This window comes from Carica papaya, chromosome 7, assembly GCF_054855325.1.
Source record: "Carica papaya isolate Zhongbai chromosome 7, ASM5485532v1, whole genome shotgun sequence".
Taxonomy (NCBI): domain Eukaryota; kingdom Viridiplantae; phylum Streptophyta; class Magnoliopsida; order Brassicales; family Caricaceae; genus Carica; species Carica papaya.
Window position 1 is genome coordinate 4,376,822 of NC_142315.1, and position 23,296 is coordinate 4,400,117.

The following is a 23,296-nucleotide window of genomic DNA, read 5'->3' on the forward strand; positions in this document are numbered from 1 at the left end:
ATATTTAAACATCACAATTTGATATATTTAAGCCTGATATTTCACTCAATTTATTTTTTAAATTATTCTTTATATTCTTACTAAAAAAAACAGAGAAAACTTATTTTTATTTACAGATTAACTAAACTAAGAACAGTATTTATTAAGACAGTCTAAAATCGCAATAATATTTCGTTGATTGACTTGGTAAAAGATAAGCAAATTAGATAATAATTAAATTTAATATATTAGTTTTAATTTAGATTCTAAAAAATTCTACTAATGGTTGTTTATATTAAGCTTGTTTTAAATTTTTAAATTTTACACATTTTATAATGAATTTCATTTTATGATTTTGTGATTAAATATGGTCACATACCTTCTACACATTCTCCCACAAAAAACCAAACAAGCAAGCACAAGATGCATATGAATTCAAGACTTATTTCTGATATAGTCTGAAAAAAGTAAGAAAAAAATTATAAAATAATGATTTGCAATGTAAACCAAATTACTTTTCATTATAAATATAATCATGTTGAAAAACAACAAAAATTATTTTTCTCCATCTTATCATTTGGTCTTTATATATCAAACTTTTAACTTAAAGTTCTGTATCAGATGGTAACTGTGGCTACAAGCTAGCAGCAATAAATGAGGAGTTCTCTTCTTGCTTTAGGCTGTCAGCAACATGAGCAACAACTCCAGCACCAGCATTGTGAAGCCATTCATTTTTAACCTGGATGTAAAGAAGGTAACTTTGAGCCTGAGTAGAAGAAGTAATCTGTAACAATAATCATAACACACAAGTAGACATTTCCCAAACCAAAACTGAAAACACAGTCTTACATGTATGTTGTTGTGAGCTAAATAAGGCCAGAACGCTGAATGAAAACTGACATCAACTTTTCTCCATCCTAATTTCTGCAAACCTTGAATCATTTCCTCTGCAAACAGATCAAAATGTTTGTCACTCTATATCAGGGCACTTCCTAATTTGTTTGCATAATTACCATGTCAAATGGTTTATGCTAGCAGACATAATTACCTTCCATAATTTCATGATATTCTACCGTGTTCTTGGTGTTCGGTGCATTTTGAGCTGCCTCCTTTGCTTTGACCGCTTCTGGAGGAAAATGCGGCCCATCAGAGTAAACTGGTGGACAGTACTCCACATCCACAACATGCTTGTAACCATCCAAAGATCGGTATGGAGGCTGCATCATGTATCCAAACATTAGAAATATAAATGAACAAGAAATGCATTTTTCAATAACTTTCATTTAATAATTTCAGTGCTGCTTATTCTACTCTTGAAAGCTTTGGCATCGTGCCCCCATAGAAGCACCAGTTATCAAGAAACAACATAGTTTGAAACATTTTATCAGGGCAATTCAAATCTTTTTACCATCTTAGTTCCACAAAAGGAGTCCCTTCCACCAGCCCGCCAAGAAATTGTTCTAATTAAATGAAATCCTAGAATGCAGGTTTGCATTTATGGTGACTGTTGAATTGGACTGACAAACTGGAAAACCAGTCACAAGTAAATATAGTAATACAAATAAGAAAAATGTCAAAGTAATGCAAAGAAAAATATTTTAATTTCTAATAATAATTCAAATGTACCTTGAAAAAGAATAATACTTTGAATCCACTTAAATAAGGAAAAGGAATCTTGTATAATGGATACTTATTAATATAGTATAAAATTTTCACTTATAACTGGAAAAACATCACTCCATAAATTTTATTGGTTAACTCAAAATTTCGTCAACCTACAAATAAAAATTTGATATCATATTACTTACGCCTGTTACACAAAAGGATTCCTTACTAAAGTTGGATTTACTATATAATATTAATAATAATTATCAAAGGCTTCCTTAAAACTAAAATAATTCTGATTTACGATCTTATTCTACATAAATAAGGTTTAACGCAGGCCAAAGAGCCTCAAAGGTGGGACTTTACACCACTGCACTCAAATAAGTATTGGAAACAGGCACATTATTTAATTAGATTTATAGTTCAAGAATCATCTGACAGCTCACCTTAAAAAGTTCTGTTTCCCTTCTTATTGAAGATGTGCGCCAGCCAACCATATCTACTTATGTCAAAGAAAGCAACTCAGTTGAGAAACAGAAAATTAGCAACCATGAAGTTTGAGCACGCTCAGCTTATCATAATTGAAATTTGTTAAAAGTTCACAGGATACGATCATAAGATACATTAGCATAAATGATCCGATGTCTAAATGCACCTAGTGCGGATCTGCAAGGTGATGAAACACATTAGAGACTACAAGAATGATTTGGCAAAGAAGGTAGTAGTCCATCTGTTGTAAATCAACACTTACAAAAACTTTCCATCTTCGCAATCAGATGCCATTCTCAGAAGGAGAGGTGGTTTTTCTGGTCTACCATCAGTAAGGAACAGTTGACTACCAGTTTGGCCAACCAAAAAAGGAGCTATTGGTGCAGCAAGTTTTTCCAAAATAGGAACTCCCAAGAGAAAAGGAAGCTGAAACAGAAAGTTTTTTTCAAAGACTTACCAATGAAATCATAGGAACTTCAGCCACTGGTAGTAGCAAATAATAGTTGCCAGAAATGATATTCTTTAAAATGATTCTAAATATATGTATACTACAGAGAAATTCAAGCAGAACATAATCTGAAATAACCAGTACAACAAATTTACTGAAAGCCTAAACAACAAATTTGTTTGGACTGTTGAAGTTGTTTTCGGTCAAGTATTGAAAACAAATATGAATTGATCAGAAGTACGAGTATGATTAACAGAGTAAAAAAAGCAACAATTACTAGTTAGACAATCGAACACTTTATCACATTTTCCAGATCATATTTCAAAGTTCCATCCACAATGAAACAACTATTAACTCTCAATTTCTATTAGCTTGATCATAAGCTTAAGATCCAACAGGAACATGTTAATACTCAAGTCAAATAAGAGTAATACTGAATCTAAATGCTTCCTCTGAAAATTTGTGCTGCTTGATATGATGAGAACATAATGAACATAATAGTGCAAAAGAATAAGGAAGCGTGAGAAAAAGGAGTATGACACAGTGAAAATGCTACGAAAAATGTAGGATTGTTGCACAGCATTAAGATGAACATGAAAGCAAATAACTGGCTGGACAAACCTGTTTTCTGCCTCTCACTCCAAGATGAGGCGTTGCCAAGGTAATAAAATTGATTGGCTCCAATCCAGCTATTGTACCGCGTCTCATAGAGAACTGTGTTTGTGAATTATTAGTGTCACCAGCTTGGACAAAATCTGAGTCATTTGTGGCATAGAGAACAGAAATGGCATATCTCGCAAACAAGCCACCGAGAGAATGGGCCAGAAAGGAGATCCTTTTCAGACTCTCTGTCTTCTTCACAACTTGCATAATCTGTTCTTTTCTCATTGGAAAAGAAAAAATCATAGGATACACAGCAAAATCAGAATTCACACAAAGTTATAATCATGTAAATTTTATATGGACTGAAAAACTTACCTCATCTGCCAATCGCTTTCCTGCTCCATCAATCCCAGCAAAAGTTTTAGTGAATGTGTTGGATGAACTTGCTGCACATAGGAAAGGGCTATATACTTTTCAACAGATAATATCAAACTCTTACATGAATATAACAGACAGAAAGAAGAAACACAAAGATGAAAGGGTCAAAGTCATCATCATTTAAGAACCCAAAAAATTTGTTTCATTAGGGCCACACAGAGGACTGATGATCAATAAAGAGTGAAGTTTTAGTCAAAGAATGCAATCACATATTCTCAGATCCTCCCATGACCTGTCAAACAGTGTCATTTTCATTAAAACAGCAGTGCATCACATGTAAATACATGTTCCCTATGTTTTGGGATGTTATTATGGTCTCCACTTAGGATCTTGTTATAGGATTTTAATCGATGGTATGGACTCATTAAGAGAAAATACAACAATCTCTGGGAGCAAGAAAATACTCCAGAAACTATTTTCTAAATTCTTCTCCTCGTGCTGTATCAAAACTAGAATCACGTTTTTAAGGATTACAACAGTGCATTATAACTGCTTTCTCAATGATAGGAACTACCACCTTAACAATACCACGACTGACCATATAATATTCAAATATAAAAACTGGCAGATCCGTTATCAACTAATTATACTTAAGATACAACTGCCAACCAAACACAAAAAACAGTTAAACATTGGAACAAAATACTCTGTGGGTAAGTCTTCTTATGCTTTCCATGAGAAAACCTTCTGTAGAGTTGGCTGCTGAATGGTATCACTGTCACACCAAATTCTTGTGCAGATCCTTGCGAATTCATAACATGTTAAGTTTCCAAATTTTCTACTTTTATATCATTCATATATCATACAGATAAAAAATACTGCACATAACACTGATGAACATACCGAAAATTAAAAAGCTTCTTCCAAGCCGCCTTTTCAACTCTGCTTCTACATATGTCCAGTCACTTGGGCTGCAGAGAAAACATGCCTAATAAATCCACAAACGGTTGAATATAAAAGGGAAAAAAACTGCAAACAAGAATTTCACGTTTTTAAATCTTCACATTTCAACTCTATGCCAAAAGGCAACAATGCACATAAGAGAATTAACTTCAGTTAATTTGTTCAATAGACTACGTACCTGCCTCAAAAAGTAATCAATTTAGAAATGGTAAATTACACAACAGGGCCTTCTAGTTTGACCTATAATGTAGTTACCATTTATTTTCAAAATATGGACTTTCTCATTCATGTTGTAGAAAAGTCTACATTTATGCTCCTCATTTCTAACCACTAATCAACCTCAACATATTTTTAGAAGTTCCCAAAATATAAGATTCTCTCATGCATAAGAATGCAGTTTAACACTTAAGTTTATCTCATAACGAAATTTAAGTGATCAAAAGTCTCAAATAAATGAAATTTTATTTGGTATAGTTAACTAAAGTTGTTTAAAATTTATTTTAAAGGATTACAATTAGTTATATTTTCACTTTTAATTATTAAATTTTATCTAATACTAAAAAGCATTAAAGAAAATAACTGTCTAGTTCCTTTCTCCAATTCCTCCATTAGTTGTTAAATTTAAGAAGCCATCATTGACTTTCTTATTTGTTAGCTGTCAATATGGAGTCTTTTCAATATTAGTTATATGGAAAATTAAATAAAAGATGAATTTTAAATTTAATAAATTATATATTTATTTGATATTTCAAATTGTAATAAATTATGTTTTTAATTTACTATAAATTTGTACAATTATATGTTTCATATATACTAAATTTTCTTTATTTATGGATAAATAAGTTCATTTTATAATCTAAAAAGAAAAAGGATGGGATATTTTGGGATTTCTAAAGAATCATAAAAGTATTCAGCTGTTTTTAACTCAATCTAACAGATTGTATTAACTTTGAGGATACTTTACAGGGTTAATGGAATTTTCCCATTTAAAAGATGCAGGTAGGTGCATCTGGAGGTTTAGTTTCAAAAACTATTGCATCTACCATAAGTATTAGAGACATACTAAATTTTAAGAAAAAACTACTACCCCTGTAATAGTATGTCTTGATTCTATAAGTACCAGATGTTCACTAAATAACAGAAGTATCACCAGAGTCTAAGAAATATGTTATCCAAGTCAAATCTCTCCTAAAAATTGCCATTTTCTTTACTCTCTCTAAACAAGAATCCCCGTTACCCTTGCAATAGTATGTCTTGATTCTATAAGTACCAGATGTTCACTAAATAACAGAAGTATCACCAGAGTCTAAGAAATATGTTATCCAAGTCAAACCTCTCCTAAAAAATGTCATTTTCTTTACTCTCTTTAAACAAGAATCCCTACAAGTATCAGTGCCTTCTGATATTTGGGGCAAATGGATAGATGATGGATGTACAGAGGTAATATCTAATGTTCACTTGCTGGAATGAACGAGAGACTTGAACTTCTCCAGAATCAGTTACATCTAACATATACAGAATGCAACTGTTTATTGATCCATTGAACACAATTTCATACTTTAGTTCCTCAACATCATGTAAATTAGGGATACGCTACCACATGAACTTATGATCATACCTGGCCAAGATGCCATGAACAAGAACAAGAAGATGATCAGGCTCAGTTTTTTCATTCACAAGGCCCCTGGAGGATGCAAAATTTCCATGAGCCATAGCACTCATTGCGTGAGCTATAAGGCTTTGATTTTTCCAATTATTAGTTGTACCTGCACAAGACTCAAGCCAAAGAAAGGAAGAAGGGGAAAAAATCAAACATTCAATAGATAAACTGAAGATATTCACCATGCAAAGCAAATAGGCAAAGCCTTCAGAAAAAAGCAAATATCGGTCCCTAGACAACCCGAGCTAAAAGTCAAAAGCACGCATTCCAAGTTGATGATAAAGCTCTGAATTTTGGCCCTCAACAAGCCTAGTTAGTTTTTCATTGCTTTCCATGGTAATATGCCAATAACAGGTAATATTTGCCTTGTAAGAGAAGATAAACCGTATATTACTCCACCTACTCCCCCCTCCTCCTGACCCCAAAAAAAAGGGAGGAAAATCTCAAAATATATTCTTTAGCAACACGTAGCTGAGAACCAATCACGGTTGAGTGCATTATTGCACATATAATGATTCTCGAAACCTCTCCTCCTAAAAGTTTGTATTCCATTTTCTTCCCAGAAACAGGGTGAGCGCGAAAAAACCCTTGTCTTCTTATTTCAACTATGCATTCATTTACAAAATTGATTATAAAAAAAAAAAAAAAAAAAAAAAATCTCAACGTCAGTTACACGCCTAAAGATTCTAATAAGGAAATCGAATTCTTAATCTATCACGAAAACCAATTAGATACACCAATCAAGTTTACAATCCAATCAACAAGACATCAAGAAGCAAAAGAAAACAGAAATTACCAGAAGAGAAATTCAAATTCTGCGAAGAGTTACACGAACACGAAGGAGACGAAGATGAAGGTGAGGAGGTGGACACTAGGGGTCCATGTCCTTGCGCAGTGTTCTTTAAGCCATAATTATGAGGATTGCCAGCTAATCTCGGAGAATAGCCGCAACGAGCGTGAATTAAAGAAGCCGAAGCCATCCGTGCTTATATATTAGCGCGTACAGTATACGTGCGAAGTAGGAAATGAACAAACACAGCCACGCAATATAGTAATGGAAGAAAATCCTTGAATCTCGCAATGAAATGTCAGCATCTGGACCATAACACAGTGTTATCCTGATAACCAAAGCACCATACACGAACTCCATACCCTCTGTTGCTCTGTTTTGTATTCTCTCGCATCATCGTCATCATCATCTCTTCGAGGGAAGAGAAAATCTACAGGAAATGATGAATGATTTTCTTACTAAATTTGGAGGAGTTTGGGATTCTCTGACAGTTGTGAATGATGACAAAGAGAGTAAGAAGGTAACAGAGTCTAGAGGAGAAGAATCTGGGTTTGAGCTGCTGAATTACAGTGTCTGTGACAGGAACCCGAAGATCGGGAACGAATGGAATCTCTTGTTCTCTTTTTTGGTCAAACTGAGGTGTGCGATTTAGACGGTGCGTTTTCAACTATATCTAATTGTTTTCAATATAAAATATAATATTTTATTTGAATTAGTTATATTGTAAAATAATATCTAGCATTGGGATTATAAAAAATGTTAATTATTATAATTATTTAAATAATATTACTATTTATAGAAACTATTCAAATAATTTATATTATTTCACAATATATTTTAAAATATTATAATTAGGTTTTAAATAATATTATTTAGATAATTATAATAAATGAATATCCTATTAAAGTTAGTAATTCTATTTCTTAATAATTACATTCCTTATTAGTAGATTGTGTCTCCCATGTGTGTTATTATTATAAGATTAATTATATTATTATTAATTAAAAAGATTATGTAATTATTCAAATATATGAACAACATTAAAAAAACAACTCCAAATTTCTAATATTAATTACAAAATTATTAATAAAATATTATATATAGCATTCTTCTAAGAAACAATATATCTCAATTTCAATTCAAATATATATTTGATTCACATTTTATATTTTAAAAAATACTTACCATCTGAAATAAAGAAAAAAATCGAGTCTTTATCTAAAAAATGTGTTAAAAAATGATATATGTATAGAATTTTTTAACGAAATAGTATTTTTTCAACTATTTCAAAATAGAATTTAGTTCAAATATATATGTCATAATTTCTTATTTCGACATAGTATAAATATTTAAATTTAATATTTTTTTATATCTATTGTCAATATTAAGTAGCAATCAAAAATTTTTATCTATTTGTTATGATATTATGTATGGATTACGAAAAAGAAAAAAGAAAGAAATGAAAAAGAAAAATTACATTCAAAATAACAATTGAAAAGAATATAGTACATGATGTTATATAGATGGATATATATATATATATATATATATAGAATCACATGATTGAACATGCATGGGGATTATCATCGCTGAAGATGGTAGTAGCTTGGTGATGCTCGATTGGGTTGGAATTGTAAGGTGGAGGGTAGAAATGGTGAATATCATATAAGGATGGATTATATTGATTGTATGATGAATATGTAAGTAAAGCTGGTTGGATAAAGGCATTATGAGGGAAAGGCCAAAATTCTGCTCTCCTTCCAGTTTTACGCACCGTTTTAAGTACCTTCTTTCTATCTGTCCATCCCATCACCGTCACCTTCTGCATTCTCACGTCTATATCGATCTCATGAATTCCTGCATGCATGCACCACTTCTTTTAACAATCCCCTAAACTCATGTCTATATATATATATGTATGTATAAATCTACAATTTAAGGTTATGACTGTGTATATATATATATATATGTATATATGTATGTACCATCCAGTTTCTGTAGAGCCTTCCTTATCTTGCTCTCACAGCCAGCACAATCCATGTGGACTCTCATCTCTACAATCTGCAGGATCCATTATCTTAATTATACTACAAGAAAATATTCTATACACATATACAATAGGCGGCAGGTATTACAAACATATATTATATAGCGAAAGATAATTAAGCCTCATTTACATATTTTCCTTCGTAATAATATTTCCTCATGATTAATATTATATATGTCTAAAAAAGTTCATTTGCATATTATATCTATTGGTCCTCGGTATAATTAACTAACTACTACAAGGTAAATTAAAAATTTTACAAATTAATTTCAATTTTTTTAGAAGAGAAGACATATCATATATAAAATACATGGGAAAAAGCTTAATAAGTTGGATTGATATATATGGCACCCTGTGCCTAAAGGACATAATCAACAATATGTATATATATATAATTGAAATGTATGTATATACGTACATATACTTGTAGGCGCATGAAGAAAATTAAAGACAAATTGAAGAAGTCTCACCGTCATGTTTGTTTTGTGTACTTTAGGAAGCTTATATATATATATATGAGTGTATTGGAATGGCAGGGGAAGAGAAGTAAGAAAAAGAGAAGCATATTGTCCATATTTATAGATGAGGCTAGGCCAGCCTGCATGCATATTTTTTTGAAAGGAAAATAATAAGAAATTAGATAAGAAAGAATAAGTTTTAACTGAGGACTAGTGCCTATGGACCTGACTTTTTGGGATCTTCCTTCTTTTTTCCTTCGCTTTTCTTAGCCAACTTGACAAAAGCGTAATTGCCTGGATATTCCGAGGAAAATGCTTTCAAGTAAAATATCTATATGTGCATATATATATATATATATAACTAAGTACTATTCATACAAGTCATTATTAGATTATCGTAAAAGCTAATACTTATACGTTGCTAAATTCAACCATTCATTTTTTTCCTTGAACTTTTTCATATATGAAGTTCATAATTTCATATTTCTCTATAAATAATATAATAATATTGAGTCAGATTATGTAATTTATTTAATTTTATTTATGTACATGTACATATAATTTCGTTCTTAAAATACATAAAACTTTACTGAAAAATTAGAAATGTTATTTAAAACTATGATATACGTACGTAAGGCCACACTTTTCCCAATCGTGTAAGCTAACCAAAAAAATTGTATAGATTATTAATTCACAACATGTATGTGGTATAAATAATGAATTCATACATATTACTTATTGATATTTACGTATTATTAAAAATATAATATTATATTCTAATCATAACACACAAGACACATAACTTATTGCTAAAACTCATATTATTAAAAATAATAAAAGTACTCATTACATATGCAATATATAATTATAAGATTGGTATATACAATTTTTTTTAATCATAATATAATATATATCATTGATTACTAACGAAATCGACAAATATGAAAAATTTCAGTATAGAATTTAAAAAAAATTCTTTTATTATTATATATGCATAATCATAACGAACTATATAATTAATGTTACACAATTTAAATATATTATAGTATCAAGGGTAGTTTTCAAGTTTTCAACCATCACCGCCCAATTGATTATGCAAAAAGTTTGTACCCTTTTTTATACTAAATATCAAGATTTGATGAAAAACTTACTTTTCAAAAATAAAATAAAATAAATAATTAAAGTATCACAAACTTTACTGATTTTGACCTTAAAAAGGATCTAACCATGTGAATATCTTTCTTATAAAATGTCATAAATACCCTTCTTCTTATGTTTTTAAATAAATTATTAAATTAATTTTTCAATTTGGATAATTATTATAATTTAATTTTTAATATATTTTTATTAGAATTTAATAAATAATATTTTTTATTTTTCTCACACGTTCAATTTATTCTATTTTTTAATAAAAAATTTTAAAATGTTTAGTTTATATTTTTTAATAAATATAATATGATTTTATAGAATAAGTGGTTATGAATATTTATAAAAAAAATAATATCTTATGGTGGAGGGTAATAGTAGTGACATTTGATTATGTGGAAAAAAAGGTGGTAGAGTATGATTAGAATGCATGAGAAAGGAATGTGGAAAAATATATGTGGGTAAAAATAAAATTCTAGGATTGCATCAGGTGAACTACTGATATTAGGAACAAAATTAGTTTTTTGGTGAAACCCTTGGCTTAGAGGGGGATTGTTCAAAGATTAGTTTCTCCGTATCTATATTATTTCACAATACAGAGATATCACGATTGTTTAGTCATTCAATGATTATGGAAAAAAAAAAGAGGTGACATGTGAAAAATTACGAAAAATCTCAATAAGTAGAAAGTTAATGATTATGAGACTATCTCAATTAATCGGAATAATGAACAACCAATTTAGAATCTCATTATCATAAAGTCTTTTTCGATCTGATTTTTTTTTATTATTTAATTAAAAATGACACTATAGAGACATTTTTTTTTTTGGTAATTTTAGAAGATTAATGTTCTATCAAGTGTTGTTTTATTGGCATGGAAAATAGATCATGGGTGTATCCTTACTATTAGAAAACTAATAAAAAAAAAAGAAAATCTTTCGCTAAATAGTTATTTTCTATGCAAAACGTAAGGTGAGTCTTGTAATCACATCCTTTTTTAGCGTTCGATTACACATATTTTATGGATCATGGCTTATGAATTATTAGGAATCAATTAGACGATAGTTGATTCGGTAAATGAAAAGACTTGGGTCTAGAATAGTATTAGTGGAGAGAAGAAGCATGTAAACCTTATTCTTCGTATTATTTTTTGGGTGGTGTAGAAAAAAAGGAGCATGAAACATTTTGAAGAGGTAGAAGATAAATTTAATAGGATTAAAGATAGGTGATTTCATATCCTAAATTTTTTTGTTACAAGACATCGTCTTTATACAATTGAGAATTATGAGAACCTCATGATATACCATTAATATATAAACACTTTTTTTATAAATGGATTAACACTTCCTTAGTGCTTGTGAATTACGAAATCATTCTATACTTTTGTTTTCAATGTGTACATATTATATATATATATATATATATATATATATCTCCCCCATTTCTTGTCATATAATATGGTATGAGTAATACTCTGCCAAAAGAACATTCACTTTGCTTGCATTTAACTTATTATTTTTTAAGGATTCCATAATACTACTTTTGTATGCTAAAATATTGTCCAGAAATATAGTAACAAAATTTTGTAGATGTTCATAATTGCTTAAAATATTTGATATCTAACAATATAAATAAAACTTTAAAATCAAGTAAACACAGAACCAAAACCTGTAAATTACGGTAAGAAAAATTTTGGAATGATCATAATGTGTCTTGAATACTGTATTCACAACTATTGACTTTATGCGAATCTTGTGGCATTCAAGTGGTGGGTCAGAGTTCAAAGTAAACATTTTTTTCGATTTATTCAGTAACTCAATAATTACTTGAAATATTTGATGTCTAACAATATAAAGAGAACTTTGAATTCGAGTAAACATTGGACAAAAGTCTGTAAATTATGTTAAGAAGAACTTTTGAATGGTCATGATGTGTCTTAAAGACTATATTCACAACTATTGACTCTATGCGAATCTTGTGGCATTCAAGTGGTGGGTCAAAGTTCATAATAGACTTTTTTTCCGATTAACTTAGTAACTCAATAATTGTTTAAACTATTTGATGTCTAACAACATAAATAGAACTTTGAATTCGAGTAACGTTGGACCAAAGCCTGTAGATTATGTCAAGAACTTTAGAATGCCCATAATATGTCTTGAAGGCTGTATTCATAACTATTGACTCTATGCAAATCTTGTGGCATTCGAGTGGTGGGTTAGAGTTCAAAGTAGAGCTTTTTTCCGATTTACTCAGTAACTCAGTAATTGCTTGAAATATTTGATGTCTAACAACATAAATAGAACTTTGAACTCGAGTAAACGTTGAACCAAAACCTGTAGATTATGTTAAGAAGAACTTTGGAATGGCCATAATGTATCTTGAAGGCTGAATTCGCAACTATTGATTCTATGCGAATCTTGTGGCATTCAAGCGGTAGGTCAGAGTTCAAAATAAACATTTTTTTCCGATTTACTCAGGAACTCAGCAATTACTTGAAATATTTAATGTCTAACAACATAAATAGTACTTTGAACTTGAGTAAATGCTGGACCAAAGCCTGTAGATTATGTCAAAAAGAACTTTGGAATGACCATAATTTGTCTTGAAGACTGTATTTGCAACTATTGACTCTATGCAGTTCAAAGTAGATTTTTTTTCCAATTTACTCAGTAACTCTTCAATTACTACACTGAAAAATTCCTCATTTTCTGTCCATCAATTAATTGCTCTGTAATTTAACCACATACTCCAAGACTCATCTTTTCTCTTGACTTACACAATAGGGGATGCAAACAAACTGGTATTATGTTGGATCATCCCATTGTTTAACAGTCTAGAGTACATCCTTGAATAATCCCAGATGGGTTATAAGTGTAGGATATGTATCCCTTGTTCACCAACAATTAATGGGAACAAAAATTTTATGAAGATATAAGGGAGATAAAGAGATATAAAATAAAATCAAGTTTCTTCTATTCATTCAAACAAAATGACTACAGGTCCTTTATACCTTGCTATTAACTAACACCCCAACTAATTCTGATATTTCCTTGTTCCTTATTCCTTATTCCTTACCCATATATTTTCTGTAGAACATGCAATCACTAATATTGTTCTACAGAAGAGTAGAACTTAACACGCAAGATATATATAAATGATTTCTTGTCCTTTCTACCTCATACTTGATTCTAACTCTCTTTCATGTGCATCTTTGGCTTTTAGCATTTGAGTGATGAAATAATCAAGTTATAGATTGAAAAAGTTTTTGATTTCAACTTCTTTTCCATGTGGGTATGCTGACCTGTTTCAGAAGACTGCAGAAAATAAACAGAAAATAAGACAACCACCCAAAACACGAGCTCTGAAAGAGCTGAGCGAGAAGCTACCGGTCTTGCTTGTAAAAGTAGCCGGACAAAGGATCACAGCAGCCTTGTTCTGCAATAACGCAGAAAATATCCAGAAAAAATAGAGCAGCCACCCAACAATCAGCAAGGACCTGTAGCAGCCTTGTTACGGAATAACGCAGCAAATACTAGAAAAAATAGAGCAGCACTCCACACATCAGAGAGGATCTGCTGCTGGATCTGCAGCAGCCTTGTTCCGGAATAATGCAGCAAATACTAGAAAAATAAAGCAGCACTCCACACATCAGAGAAGATCTGCAGCTAGATCTGCAGCAGCCTTGTTCCGGAATAATGCAAAACAGAGCAGCATGCCAACCACATCGGAGAGGGTCTGCAGCAGCCTTGCTCCAGAATAATGCAGAAAATATCCAGAAAAACTAGAGCAGCAATCCAACCACAACTGCATAAACAATTACCATGCATAATATAAATAATTATATAACTGCTATCATGTGAACATCTGTAACTTGCTATCATGCATAATATAAATAATTATATCAATTATCATTCGGTAAGGAAACATATATCATGTTCCTTTAAACTTAGATTGACTCACATAAAACATCATGCATGGAACACATGATGTGAGAAAAGCCCATTGATGATTCATCCAAGCTAAAGTTCAAACCTAAAAGTGGACACCAGCATTAGACAGCGGATACTATAGATAGATACCAGATGCCTAGAGGTAGATATAGATGAGGTCTCACTCTCCTAAAGCTAACTGATTCGAAAGACACAAACCAAGGGAGAGCCAGACTTAACAACGGACGAAGCCAAATTTAAGATCATCACGCCAAGGTTAAGATCACCATTCTGTCTGCAGTGAAGACACACTTGAAGTGGTAGGCATGCACATATCTTGTTACGCATGCGCCTATAACAGATATAATTGTCTGAAAAAGGCTCTTAGGTGGTGATTCTAGAACGGAAAAAATTCTAAGGAGGCTATAAGAGAAAAAAAAAAACAATTATACAGTGAATAAAAAGAAATAAAAAACCCTGAAGAGGAAAAAGACAATAAATGAAAAAAAGCTAGAATGATAACAATAGAACGGAATCACCTTACTACCAAAAGCTATTTAAGTAATTTATACCAAACTTAGAGCCCTAAAAGTAGAGCTAAGGTAAAAAATTTTAAAACGGACATAGAGAAGCTCTATTGTAATAAAAATTAACTTAAACCTATTTTCTCCAAGGTCAACAATTTTAGAGGAAAAAAGTAGTCAAACTCTGTCAAATTAATCCCTCAACTAAAACTTGGTTTTCTGCACAAAGCATACCTAGAATACATGTATTAAACTGAAGCAAAATCCTAAGGCTAAGAAAAGCCCTCCCAATTGGTAGAACCCACACATATTTTATAAAATCCTTTTTATTTTCACTAACTAGAAAAACTTCATTTTTTTGAAGAGAAACTATCTTAAATAAAACTTAGTTATCTACGAGAGAAGTTTGTGTCAGATATTTTGTTGGCATCTGCACTCTTCTAACTCAAAGCTTGCATATGCTCGAAACTCTATCAAACCATCACTACATCTTAGGACTTGTTTTTTGAAAAAATAAAATTTGAATGGCCATACTTATCTAGAATATGTCTGCTTAATCATGTCTTGCAGCATCTTTCCTTAAACAAAAAGGATTTTTCATGAATGTCTAACTAGAAGGTTATCGCTGCAAAGGGGCTAATTCTCATTAGTTTCTTTCTTTTTAGTATTAAGATGCAATTCCAAGCACGAGCACAGTATCATGTAGAAGGCATCACAATAAACCAAGCTCGGAAAGAAAATCAAAGGCAAGAATACATATGCTAAGCCAATTTGTTATGGGGGGAAGAAGTTAGAAATTTTCCAAATTGAATCACCCGAACATATCCTCTAATTTTGGACTGAAACTAACAAATAAGCAAAAGATCCTCCAATGGAATACAAATCCTAAATAGACTACAATATAGTATATATTTTTCATGTGAACATGGCCATAGATCACTAGGCTCTAAGCACCAAAAACAATTAGCAGCTTTCATATGTTCATCATCTGCCCAAAAATAAGTTCAAAAGTTGATTACATCTTATTCAATGATACTTGTGAAAGTAAATTAAGCAAAATTATTGGTCATTGTTGAATAGAGTTAACAACATTGGATAATTGATTGCACAAAATAAAAAATTGAATCCTTACTTGTAAATTTTGGCAAATTTGGCCTTACAATGCATTTAACTAATCAATATTAAGAAAAGTTATATTTTATCACCAAAAACTATACAAAAACCACCACTTATTTTGATACTGAATAAAAAAACACCTTATTTTACAAACTGACATAGATTTTGCCCCTTATTTATTTTGTTCAAGATTCTGTTAAGTTTTTTCCGTTATGACTCACTTCAAAGTATATTGCTGATATCCAACATACCATCTACCACTTAAATTCCAAAAACAAATAGAGTTATTTTTGTTCAAGAAAAACTATGTCTTCACATTCTCAATATCTTTCCTCAAAAGTCAACTCTATAAAAGCTCCATGGAAGAAGGGATTTTGACATATCGATCTGTCAACATATTGATTTCATCATTACTTAAGAGTATTATTATAGTTTAGTAATTTAGGATTTTAGTTCTTATTAGTATATTCATATTTCTATTAAGATTAGTATTCCTAATATCATTAGTATTAGTCCCTATTCTTGTTAGGATTAGTATTTTCAATTCTACTAGTTTACTATTTCTATTTTAATTTTACTAAGGTTGAAATTATAATAAATAACTTGTAGTTTCATTTATTAGAACATCCAATTATTCAATAATATTTTGAGAGTTTCTCAATTTTCTGGTTGTGATACGATCAACCCTTAAGTGTGATACTTAAGACTCCTTACATGTGATGTCCAAGAAATGCTAGGTGTGATGTCTATGTTTTTTATCTCCAAGTTCCTAACTGGACACTCAATTTGTCCTACATCACTTAGTATGTCTGAATAAGGCACTTTCATGTTTATAGTCACACCTTTAACTAACCAGGTGGTATAAAACCCAAAAAGTGGCAGAGAAGGATGAAAAGAAGGGATACCAAGAGGGAATCAAGATGGCAGTCTCCCTTCTTGCAGAGTTTGGTCTTCCTCTGGGACTCTTCCCTCTTGCTGATGTTATTGAAGTAGGGTTTGTGAGGAGTAATGCCTACACGTGGATTCTGCAAAAGAAAAAAATAGAACAGAACTTCGAGATGATCAGCAAGCTTGTCAACTAAATTGCAAAGTGAAATACAGAGTATAAAAAGGAAACTCTTGAAAGAAATACATAAGGGAGATTTCATCTGTAAACCAAGTCAACAAAATTGAATATGTAGTTGCTTCACATATCCAAGGAAAAAGCTAAATACTTGGCTTCTCAGTTTCATAGTCATTAAATATAAATTGAGGCTGAACATGAAACAGGACTCTTTACTTACATAAGATCCATTGTTTGGCCAAAAACATGTTAGGTCAATAACAGATTGATTGCTCTGTCTGGTTATACCACATCACTCATTATCAGTACATACTCAAGCATTTTAGTTTAATAGATAATCGTGCAAACCATCTTTCCTCACCAAATGCTTCTAATTGAGAACAAAAACTAAACTTTAAGTAAAAAGTTATCATTAGAAGAAAAAACGTTTTCTACAAATCTTCTAAGAGGGAATGCATCCTTCAGCAAAAAGCTTGTAATGGGAATGCATCTTTCAGCAAAAAGAATCTAATCCACGTCAATAACAACAGCAGGAAGATGTTGAGTTTTATAACATAATAAAGCAAGATTGAAGTAAAACACTAACTTCAAATAAACACCAATCCATGTAACTTAATATGAAGGAAAGGAATTAACGGATAAATGTAAATTTGCCACTTATAGACAAGTCATGGTGGAATAAAAAACAAAATCAGAAGAGATAATCCAGTAAGAGCTTCCATTAAAAATGCCAATTGTACTCTCAAAACTTCATGAACTTGTGAAGTACAATGGGTACTGATGTAATGTTGTAGTAGCTGTGAAATTAAATGTGATCTACAAGAAGATCAACCAACTTTCTTTTTTCTGTAACTAGTAAGAGCATACATTAAAAATCTGCTCCTAGGCCTGCTTTGTAGTTACTAAATTTCTTACAAGTAAATTGCAAGAATAATTCCATCAATGCTCCAACACGTCCAACATCCCATCAATAGAAACATGCAAGTCCAATAAAACATTATAGTGTCCCTTCTCAATTTCCTCCTCTTTCACCTTATGGAGAAGGAGAATTTCAATAATTAAATCCTCCCAACCAATCTCACTAGCTACAGCTCTTTTCCTCTTCTTCCCGGCATTTATGGAACTAAGAGCGCCAAAATTGCTATTATCAGTATCTGAAGGATGCATGATGTTATTAATTCGAATCTTGGCCACCTTTATCCTTTCCCTCCTCCTCTCAAGCACCATGCAACCCTTAATGTAGGATGGAGGCAAGGCATCCAAACCCACATCACTCTCTATTATTTGCTTCAATAAAAGCTTCTTGCTCAATTTTGATTGTCCATTCCACCAATCTCTGCATGCACGAAGATCAAAACTTTCTCTCCTACCATCGACACTTCCATATTCCCCTGTAAACTTACCACTGTCCACCTCATTTGCAAACTTTTTATAAATAAGAGACAAGGACTCGGGTGAAATCCTAGACTGCTCCAAGTCATGATTGGTCGAAGTGGTAACTGCGTTTTCATCTCCCACATCAAAATACCGAGATTCGCTTTCCACTCTGTGATCATTACTCCAATAGCCAACATCTTTACTCAAGCACTCCCTAAGCACATCTTGCAAATCAAACTCATTCGGATCCAACTCATTATGGTCATTACAATGCTCCTTCATGGACCTTGCCTCCATATAACTAATTACAATAGGCGCATGCTTTACAATATTCTTTACAGTAACATCCTTTCCCCAGGGCAAATCCATCTGGTGAGCAACCTTCACAAGCTTCTCTAAAAGCTCCTTGTACCGCTTCCTACAGGTCACTACGGCAACATGGACATACTTAACCACCTCCTCAATCCCCAACTTAACACCATTCAACTCGGCAACGAACACCAACACGGCCACCACCAGTGGCAATGGTCTTCTTCCTGTAGACAAAAACCAAATTATAGAACAATTCAACAAAAATATACCCTGCCTCTTAATCCGCTCCATCTTATCTCTGTCCAACCTGTCTAAAACTGACAAATTCTTCACCAACCTCAAGAACGACTCCACATAATCAAACTCCGGCAGTTTCACGCCCAAATGCTCGACAACTCGGTTAACCATTCTTCCTAACTCATGTTCATCGCAGCCAACGGCGGCTGCAATCTCTGCCATTGGCATAACCTTGTCATCACTCCTCATCACGACATAAGTACAAGCACCCACAAAAATAGGAAACCAATTGCCCAGGCCAAACTCACCATCAGTGATTTTACTTATCATGTTTCTGATCTCTTCGCACTTCGAACCGGTTAAACCGAATTGCAACATCAAATGATCGATTATCTTTTGTGCCTCAAATATCTTTTTGTCTTTGTAGTTGAGGACAGAACCCGTACCTATGGAGCCGTGGCGGATATTGGTTCCTTGTGGACCATCGAGTCCATAGAGCTGAGCTTGGTAGTTGTCAAAGGCCTGCAAGAAACCGCAGTCCGAGCAGACGAGGTCCCCGGTTACATCGTCGCGGACTAGGGAGTCGTTTCTGCATGCTGTGCAGGGCATTGTGAGATTCCAGGACTTGATCCTTTCCGTTATCGTCTTTGTGGAGAAAATTCGTGAAGGAAATTAGGGCTGAGAAGGAATTCGCGCTGTAATTATTTAAAGCCGAGCGTCACGCTAAAATCCTTCCGTTTCCTGTATTGACACGAACACCACCTACGTGCAAAAAAAATCACTAAATAATTATTCAACATCGTGAATTATAAGAAAAAAAAAAATTTTAAAAATTAATTTAAATAAAATTAAATAAAATTAAACAAAAAGAAAAGAGATGAAACTATTTTCCCGCACACCCGATAAAATAAGGGAGCCTCAAGCACCTTCATTTTATGGGAAAAAAAAAAAAAAAAAAAGAGCTTAAACCTTGAAAATGCTTATTTTCGACATGATTATGAGAAAAAGCTTGTGCTTTTTTCCATAAGATCAGCATCATCTTGCAGGTCAAAATGCCTATAATGTATATATATATTATAAATAAAAGAAATACTGTCAAAGCTTGAACCTTGAAATGCTTATTTCCACCATCTGCTCAAAGAGAAGGAGCTTAAACCTTGAAACTGCTTATAAATTTCCAGCAAGGAATTACATTTACAAAAAAGCATGTCAAACGTAGCACATTTTCTGTAAAATTTTCCAATCCTTTCCCTATCGTTGAAGGAGAGATGAAAGAAAAGCTGAAATTCGGTTGTGTACCTACAAAGCCTGAAGCGAAGCACTGTTGGAGAAGCACGAAATCAGGAATGCTGGAAGCAGACGCTAGTTTGCCCGATCTCTTGAAGCCTGAAGACCTAAGCTACGGGGAGATGAAACTTGGGACGGAAGAGAAGCTATTTGGAGTTGAGGAAGAGACCAAATAAACCCTTTTGAAAAAGATGAAGGAGCTGAAACGCCTGAAGCAATGACAAAGTGTTGTGTGAGAGACGGCGACAGTCAAGCCCGACCCAATTTCTTTGTTTTTTTTTTATTGAGACTAAGTGGAGTTTGAAATATAATGACTTTAATTTAATAGGATGGATTCTGAAATTTATGGAGTAGCTTTAAAACTAAATAGGCTTGCAATAAGGACCTAATGGGCTTTTTTATGGGCTTAATGGGCTTTAAAGTTTAATGTCTCTAATTGGCTCAATTGGTCTGTAAAACAAGCCATAGGATTGAATTTTACCTTGGTGATGGAAGCATGGGGCAATTTTTACTTAATAAAAATGCATGGGTTTTGTAAAAGTTTACCCTTTTGAAGAAAAAATAAAAGCAACATCTTATGCATTATAGTTATACCCATTAAAAAAAGAATATTCATTTCACTCAATTATATCGTAGTTTGCTGAAATTAAACTTAATTTGGTCACTGCAAGCTTACCAACATACTAAATGAGCTAACGTCTAATCTCATTGAATCAAATATTCTAAATTTATAACTATCAACTTAGAATGCATTCACGAAATAATAAATTATATATATATTTTTTTATTAATATTCGAATGTATAACTTATTTAAAGTATAATAATATTAATCATTAAATAACTATGTCAATGATAGTTTATAAAAGTTGCACCTATATAAATTATTTTTATATATAGAGAGTTTTTTTTAGAGTGAAAATTAACGAGAGAAGTAGGGAATTAACTTGTACAATTAAAATTCTTTTACCTACATATAACTCTAATACCGGAATTTACTTTAGTTATTTAATGTTTGATACTATAAATTAATTTTCTTGTAGATAATAAGATACAATAAGAATTTCGATAAAAACAACACTTTAATTTCAAGTTAATGTCTTACCTAATCAAGTTAAGTAGTGTTTGGATTCTTCACAAATAGAAATACAAGTTCTATCATTATATAAATGAGTGAAGTTGAATTCATTACACATTAAATATATATATATATAAATTATAATTAATTTTTAAAAATTAAATAATAAAAATATAAAAAAGTTAAATAGAAATAAAATTGACTGCCTTCTCTTGAAAAGCCAAAAATACACTTGGGGTTAAGAATAGTTGTCTCATCTCTATCTTGGGGTCATGGGACAATAGAGCTTTGAGTTCCTTTCGAAAACTTGTATTCATTGACATCAACAATGTGATTAATTAAAAAACAAGTTAAGACTAAGATAATAAAGAAAACTTTGCTTCCACATACACCCAAGAACTTTTGATTGGGAGCTAGACTTTCTTTTAATTAATTAACTAGTGGGGGTTGACCAACTATCTCTTATCTTATATATATATATATATATATATATATATATATCAATTTTCTCACATGATACAAAATAAATATTTTCTAATTCTTGTGGCTGTCTGGATTCAACTCATTGATGATAAGATTGTAGTTGATTGAAACATAATTTTATATAATTATGATTAAAAAATTAATATTGTTGTGTTTTATGTGCCACCCACCTCTCGAACAAGTACTTAAAATAGAAGGATGGACTTGCTCCAAAACTGTTTTCAATATTATTACTTTATATCTATTTACATACACATATTTAATGAATTATATTTATTATTTTATGTGATAAACATTTTGTATTTATTATTATTTTGGAGAAGACATTTACATTTACATTTATTACTACTAAAAAAGTTACTAAAAATAGTTGACATTTATTTTTTATTTCAATAATTTGGTAGTATAATTAATAATTTGTGATGCATATGAGAGACATGATATAGTTTTAGGATTAGGATGCTTTAATTGAAATACATTAAACAAGAGCTTCAAATAGTGTTGGTATTTAACCCATGCATGCATGAATTGCTTCATTTATATTCCCCTCTAGAAGAATAATGGGTTTGAATAGTTCATGCTAAACAAAGAGAGTCTTTACATGAATATATATTTTAGGTCATAACACATGTCTTACATTTCTATTTGATACAAAAATTCTTTTATATTTAGTTTACATAAATTATCTAATCAATAAAATACACGAATTTTAATTAAAAATTTAAATATGATTTTTTTTTTTGGATTAACTACGTATTTTAATGATAAATTACTTGATAACATGTATATACTTATAATCTTATATTTTATATAAATAAAATTTGAACCATACATTTCTTTTATTAAAGTTTAAAAATAATGATCGATCCAAATGTTTTTCCATGTTACTTTTTTTTTTCTTTATAAAATGTTTAAGTTCAAATAATATCTGATAATATATTAGATTGAACTAATTTCAAGTTTGGAAGTTTAGAAATCCATACGAAAAAGACGAAGAAAAAATGAAAGACATAAAAATAGTGAAAAAATATAGATAGAATAAGAAAATAAAATGAGAGAATGTCTTATTGGATTAGTATTTTTAAAAATTATTAAAGTCACTATAAATTTGAGTTTAAAAATTCAAATTACACGCCGATTGGAGTTTTTCAAAACTCACATCAAACTCAATTCATGTCTGTCACAAAACAAATTTATAACTAATCACTTAATTAAGTTATGACAATTTCAACATATATTTAATATGACATTTAATATTTAATCATCGTTTACATATAACAAATACAAATATTTTTTAATTTAAAAAATATATATAAGAAAACACGT

At 31.3% G+C, this 23,296-nt stretch overlaps 3 protein-coding genes across 5 annotated transcripts; all 3 read right to left on the reverse strand.

Annotated features, from left to right (window-relative positions):
• Nucleotides 1-472: 472 nt before the first annotated feature.
• Nucleotides 473-7,581, reverse strand: LOC110821996 (Hydrolase-like protein family). Its single transcript, XM_022051991.2, has 11 exons — nucleotides 6,922-7,581; nucleotides 6,084-6,231; nucleotides 4,406-4,473; nucleotides 3,500-3,570; nucleotides 3,143-3,394; nucleotides 2,336-2,499; nucleotides 2,195-2,250; nucleotides 2,031-2,083; nucleotides 1,028-1,196; nucleotides 829-926; nucleotides 473-718 (listed from the first exon to the last, which is right to left on the reverse strand). The coding sequence occupies exons 1-11, from the start codon at nucleotides 7,103-7,105 to the stop codon at nucleotides 614-616; spliced, it is 1,368 nt and encodes a 455-aa protein (XP_021907683.1). The 5' UTR covers nucleotides 7,106-7,581; the 3' UTR covers nucleotides 473-613.
• Nucleotides 7,582-8,375: 794 nt separating this feature from the next.
• LOC110822075 (heavy metal-associated isoprenylated plant protein 28) lies at nucleotides 8,376-9,523 on the reverse strand. Its single transcript, XM_022052082.2, has 3 exons — nucleotides 9,433-9,523; nucleotides 8,901-8,976; nucleotides 8,376-8,772 (listed from the first exon to the last, which is right to left on the reverse strand). The coding sequence occupies exons 1-3, from the start codon at nucleotides 9,436-9,438 to the stop codon at nucleotides 8,471-8,473; spliced, it is 384 nt and encodes a 127-aa protein (XP_021907774.1). The 5' UTR covers nucleotides 9,439-9,523; the 3' UTR covers nucleotides 8,376-8,470.
• An 8,369-nt stretch (nucleotides 9,524-17,892) lies between these two features.
• Nucleotides 17,893-20,701, reverse strand: LOC110822072 (POLLEN-EXPRESSED TRANSCRIPTION FACTOR 2). Of its 3 annotated transcripts, none has more exons than XM_022052079.2 (2): nucleotides 20,428-20,701; nucleotides 17,893-19,886 (listed from the first exon to the last, which is right to left on the reverse strand). In XM_022052079.2, exon 2 carries the CDS (start codon nucleotides 19,731-19,733, stop codon nucleotides 18,138-18,140), a length of 1,596 nt encoding a protein of 531 aa, XP_021907771.1. In that variant the 5' UTR covers nucleotides 19,734-19,886; nucleotides 20,428-20,701; the 3' UTR covers nucleotides 17,893-18,137. The 3 variants fall into 3 exon arrangements, with proteins under 3 accessions (XP_021907771.1, XP_021907770.1, XP_088064002.1); XM_022052078.2 differs by having other exon boundaries at nucleotides 20,424-20,701; XM_088207876.1 differs by lacking the exon at nucleotides 20,428-20,701 and adding an exon at nucleotides 20,233-20,382.
• Nucleotides 20,702-23,296: the final 2,595 nt, after the last annotated feature.